Genomic DNA, 6,000 nt, shown 5'->3' on the forward strand with positions numbered 1-6,000 from the left:
GAAATCCTGCGCCCTCAACTTGAGGACACTGGACTTTGGGATGCCGAGAATGAGGTTCCTCCCCTCTGGGGAACCCTCTACATTCTCGGCAAAAGTTTGCCAGCTAGACGTGACGATGCCTGGACTCTGTCTCTCCAGCAATCCCAAGACCGCCGCTGCAGGCACCAGAGGACCTGAAACCCAGACAGCCGCCCTATGCCGCCTTTAAAGCGCGTCCAAGCCCACTATCCTAAGCTTGGCACCCTCCCAGGGAGAGATGTGCCCAATTCGCTCAGAGAGTCAATTGAGCGCCAATCTCATCTTCTCCCCTAATGACAATGGCGCCATTACGCAACACCGCGGTCCCCATGAAGCGTGGCAGGCCCTCCCGGATCCCCGCTAGCTCACTAACAACCGCTCTCCGTAGCAAGGTCAACTGCTCAGGAGTCACCGCCTGTTCGGGCTAATCCTTCTAGACAATTGCCTTCGGCAAGGGATCAGCGGCAGAGACGTAGGACCTAGTTCCCTGGGTCTCTTGTTGACCGTCTGCATCGAAGGAGGGGTATCACCAGAGCCCGTCCAGCCCCTTTTGCCGGTGTGCCCCTTTTCCGCCTGCTTCGGTGTTGACTCGAGGGCCGAAAAGAGAAAGGGAGCCGACCCGGTTAAGGCCTTCTTCCTGTCCCTCCTGGCTCTTCTCTTCTCGGCGCCGCAGCGGTTCTTTTTGCGAGAGACCGCTGCTTCACCGACAGCAGCTTTGTTCCCTTCCGGGCCCAGAAGAGCCCATCCAGGTGCCGAGGCCGCTCCCCCTGAGGGTGGAAGCCCTTGCGAGCCTTCACCCCCAGTCCCCCCTGACAGACCGTTATTTAAATTTAAGTTATCGACATCCATAATGGTCCCACGCAAAGCTAAGGAACATCCGCCTGGGCAGATTCCCGTATGCTAGATACTCTGGGGTTTTGCTTGGTACTCCAGAGGCATCGTTAACGACACTGCACCCCCAGTGTCACGCAACCTTCGCCACGATAGCTCCCAACTTGGCTTGGGAAGTCAGTCCGCGGCAGTAACCTTAATGGCCCCAGACAGGATTTTACGCCCGCACGGCCAGTTATAGCAATCGCTACCCTGGAGCCTGCTCGAGTAGTCAGAAGGACAACCCGGAGGTCATCTAGACGTTCTCCTATCTGCCACCCGGAAATGCGCCCGGTAAGCAGCTCAACCCACGGGAGGTATATTAATGTTATATAAATGTAAAAAGTTGAATATTACAAATAATATTGTGCATAAGTCTTATCGGTAATTTGTAATTTCCTACTCGTAAATATAACATATACCGTATTTACATATTGCAGTTATATCCTATGTATGAATAAAGATAAATTTAAAATATTTAGCCTAACACAATTAAATTTAAATAATTTAATTTATAAAGCTAAAGATTTTATTAATATGAAAATTATCTTTTGTATATTATATCTTAGATAAACAATAACGAACGATTTTTACTTATTTGAACAATTTTTGTCCGAATAAGTGAAAATCGGACATTTATCTGTCCAAAAATCATTTATTTTTCAAAAATCAGTTTAATATCTGAATTCTTCTGTATCGGGGATCGTATCAAAAATTAAATTGATATAAATAGTTGTTACAATCTTATTAGCCGCATTTTGCTTTATATTCGCTTATGACAAAAACTTGAATACGAATATAGATAGTGAATATCACGTCGGATAGAGGTAAGCGAATGAACTATAACCCCAATATAAGTTACAGAAGGACTTTATTTGGACGACTTTAGGACGTTTTCAAAATGGCATCTTCGGATAGTCTCAGAAATGTCTTTTAAACGTCCATTATTAGCCGCCGACATCATAGACCATAAATGACTAAAACTAGACGTTATTATGTCGTCTTTTGATGTCACTTTGCTACTTGGAAAAAGACTCAGGTCCGATTCCCAATTCAGCAACTTCGCCCCGATACTTTTTACTCTATATTTTTTTAGTACAAGGGTATAGGGTATTAAAAATAAATTTCAGACTGAGATTATTTTAAGCACTTGGTAGCGCATCAAGAAAATTTTGTGCCCTATATGTACAATTAGTTTCCAGGGAAAAATTAATTTTCTTTAAAACTTAGGCACTACTAGGCTGCGTTCGGAAACATCACCCGTGTGCGCACGAGTATCGTTCTATCTTTGTTCAACTTTTAGTAAATAACAAAGATAGAACGATACTCGTGCGCACACGAGTGATGTTTCCGAACACAGCCCTATTGACGTCTTGCTTTATTGGCCCGTGAAATCTAAACCTTTATTATCTCAGACACCAACGAGATACTGTTAAAAATGGCCAGCCTAGGGCAAATTTTTGTCACGATCAAGTAAGCTCGATCTATAATTTAGAGATAATTGAAAATTGATGATATTACCGATCGCTTTGACTGCATGGAGATAATTATACGAGTTATTTTAATCATGCAAATATTTTAGTGCATGTAGCTATTGTTTTATTATCGAAAATGTATAGATCTTTCATATAGCTGTCTCAAAAATAATAAAATAAATGTTTTATTGTACTTTGCTTTATTACCGACAATGCAAAGATTTACTTAGCTACAGCAGTGTGCAGCAAGTTTTTTTCAATCTACGCTAATTTTCATAAGAATAAGACCATTTAACAGTACCTTGTCATTATCTCATTGTCAGAAGGTACTTGGTTCGTTCATGTCAAAACCGGAATTTAATTTTTAGACAGGTAAAGAGACAAAATTATGATATGTAAAAAACATTTGTTTTTCAACGTGATCACCATTTACATCACAGCATTTTTGCTTTCAACGTAATGCGTTAATACGGTTAGAATAGAAGGAATTGTTCTGACGTCTGAACCATTGTAATACACACTGTAACACACACCTCCCAGAAAACCAAGAAAAAACTGCAAATATTCAGATTCCCATCTGTTTGGTCCCTTGAAGGAACAAGGGCAGCAGATGCTTTCAGCCAGAAGATGTGCTTAAAACGTGTGTTTTACAGTGGTTCAGACATCAGGACAAATCCTTCTATTCTGCCAGTATTAACGCATTGATACGTCGATGGTAAAAATGCTGTGATGTAAATAGAGATTATACGTTGAAAAATAAATGTTCTTTACTGTTCATAATTTTGTCTTTTTATATATCTAAAAATTAAATTCCGGTTTTGATGTAAACGACATAATAAATCAATAATTATGAAAAATCAATTTAAATATTATTAAATACTTTTTAAATATTCTTCTGATCAATAATATGTATATATCTTATATTTTAAAACATATTATTAAAAATTTTGGTCAAATTACTTCAACTTTTTTTTATGCGATTTAATTTTTGAGTCACTTGTCATGATCAAACTACCTAAAGTTATATACTTACTTGCATAATAGTATACCTGTGCCTAATGATATATATTGAAAGAAAGAAGGGGGAGAGAGAAAGAGAGAGAGAGAGACTTAACAGCCTTACTTAAAATTTTCATTTTTACAGAGTGCTAAGATATGTGCAGCGTTTTATGAATGCCATTGGTACAATATGCCAATGGAAAATGCACGAATGATAATACTATGCATGGCAAGATCGCAAAAACCGCTTTGTTTAACAGCTGGCAAATTTACTATATTTTGTCTCAGCACTTTAACTGACGTAAGACAAGAATTCATAAGAGCAATAAAATTTTCAAAATATTTTTAATAAATTATACTACAAAAAAATTGAAAAATTAAGAGAAACTATCTTTTTCTTTAAAAAAGAAAAGAATAGGATGGATGGGATTAAGATCCCAAATTAGCCCCAAAATATCATTGTTTCTTAAATATACGGAATCGATTTTTTTCATATCTTACAAAATAAATATAAAAGATATGGAGTCTTATGAAATAAAAAATATTTTTATTTCAATAACATTCATTAAGAAATATACCCTGAACTTAGGTCTAACCGTCAAAAATCAAGAAAAATCATATTTTTTTAGCATTTGATCGCAATTTTTTCATAGAACGCGCCTATGTACCACAACAATTTTTACGCACACATATATATAGGGTGTCCCTAAAATGGCGATAAATATTTTAATGACAAATTCTTTGTAACATTTTAAGACAAAAATTCAAATATAAAAATGTCAAGGCTACAGTAGTTTTCAAAAGGGACAAGTTTAAAAATCATGAATGACAGGGTTAAAATTTCGCGCGCTCAGGGATGGAAAAATGACCAGTGATGAAGCTTTCCATGAACCAAATGCTTGACAATAGTGAAATTATTGTAAAAATATTCAAGAGTTTCATTAAGAATCTATTTCTGTTTATCCGTAATTAATTATAAGAACAGTTTAAATTGTTTTTATTCAATAGTTTAATATACCGATATTGATATATGTGTCAGTTCTCATAAATATGACAGCTAAATAGCTGTCTTCACAATGAGATTGGTCGATAAAAACATTTTTTGTTCCAACTTGAGATTGAATATGTTTGTTATTTCGCCGTACCTGAACGCGCGAAATCTCAGCCCTGTCATTCGTAAAATATAATCGCTTCCCGTTTAAAAACTATTATAGCCTCGACATTTTTGTATTAGGATTTTTGTCTTGAAATGTTCTAAGGAATCTGCCATTAAGAGGAAGTCCGTTATTTTTAGGACACCCTGTATAATTGCAAAATGGTAAAGAACTTTTCTGCACGCTCGTGAGCAGGTAGAGCACAGTAAACTGTTTGGCCTCGCGCGTACCCCGACTCTCGTCGCGAGGCCATACTTTTTGTTGCCGCGTGACTCTGCGAAGCTCGCCGCTGGCAGCTGGCATGCCTACAGCATACGTCTCACAGTCTAGCTGCGCGAGACGCGCACTCATTCGCCAATTCTTTTTGATTAATATTTCAATAATTATTGCAAAAATTGCAAAATAGTAAAGGACTTTTCAGTTTACTATCCGCTCACGAGTGTTGTTTAGCGTGCTTTGGGACACCTTGTATATATATAAAGAATATCTGTATCAGCCTATACATATATGTTTTATTAATTTAACATTTCATTAATTTTATAGGTTTTGAAAACAGCAATGGGCTATTTATCAGTACTGCGTTCCTTTTTGTAACATCATCAAAATAAGTAGCAATTTCAGAGAAGTACGTAAGAGTAATCTATATATTAATTATGCTTAAGAATAGAGATAAATGTACAATTTACTGTCAAACAAGATAAAAGAAAAGTTATATTACTATCTGAAAGTCGAATATTTTCTTTATATATTATATAAGATAAAAAAATTCATTATTTTAAAACAAATATAAAAGCAAAAGAATTAGTTATTTATAATTATATTTATTTTTTTATTTATTTATTTATGATTAATATAAATTATTTATTTAGAAAGCACTAGTTGCATGTCGCACATAAAACAAGATTTGTGCACGAACTGCATTTGTGTACGAACTTGTATATGAACAGCATGATCGTTTAACTATAGATACGACTTTAAAAGAAATTAAGCTTACAATATCAGTTTATGTAACAAGATAATATATTATTGTGTTGTAGATTTTCTTTTTTTATTTTAATATTAATAAGATAATGATTGTACATTTTTAACTTATTTTTACAAAATATTAACAAAGCACTTAAGTAGCATCTTTACCGTCGTCACGCTACATGTACATAACACACACATATAAAAATTGTGTACGGTTGCTCCTTTCGACAGAAGATTGCACTCTGACAAAGAAACATATTCACAATTGCGCAATTATATATTGCAATATAATAAAATATATAAAATTTATTATAACAGCGCAAAGTTTCATTACATTAAATTTATTGCTAACTCTTAATTAGTAAAAATTGTCTCCTTTCGACAGAAGATTGCACTCTGACAAAGAAACATATTCACAATTGCGCAATTATATATTGCAATATAATAAAATAAATAAAATATATTATAACAGCGCAAAGTTTCATTACATTAAATTTATTGCTAACTCTTAATTA

General features: G+C 35.5%; 1 protein-coding gene across 1 annotated transcript in view; it reads left to right on the plus strand.

Moving 5' to 3' along the window:
• The window catches only part of LOC115237700 (putative odorant receptor 85d), a 36,450-nt gene extending 31,340 nt beyond the window's left edge, over positions 1-5,110 (plus strand). The window contains exons 3-4 of the mRNA XM_029810921.1: positions 3,508-3,663; positions 5,060-5,110. Of these exons, the coding sequence (XP_029666781.1) occupies positions 3,508-3,663; positions 5,060-5,110 (207 nt within the window). The remainder of the gene's footprint in view (positions 1-3,507; positions 3,664-5,059) is intronic.
• The last annotated feature ends 890 nt before the right edge of the window (positions 5,111-6,000 follow it).

The sequence above is a fragment of the Formica exsecta genome, unplaced genomic scaffold (genome assembly GCF_003651465.1).
Source record: "Formica exsecta isolate Colony F162 unplaced genomic scaffold, ASM365146v1 scaffold306, whole genome shotgun sequence".
Lineage (NCBI taxonomy): Eukaryota > Metazoa > Arthropoda > Insecta > Hymenoptera > Formicidae > Formica > Formica exsecta.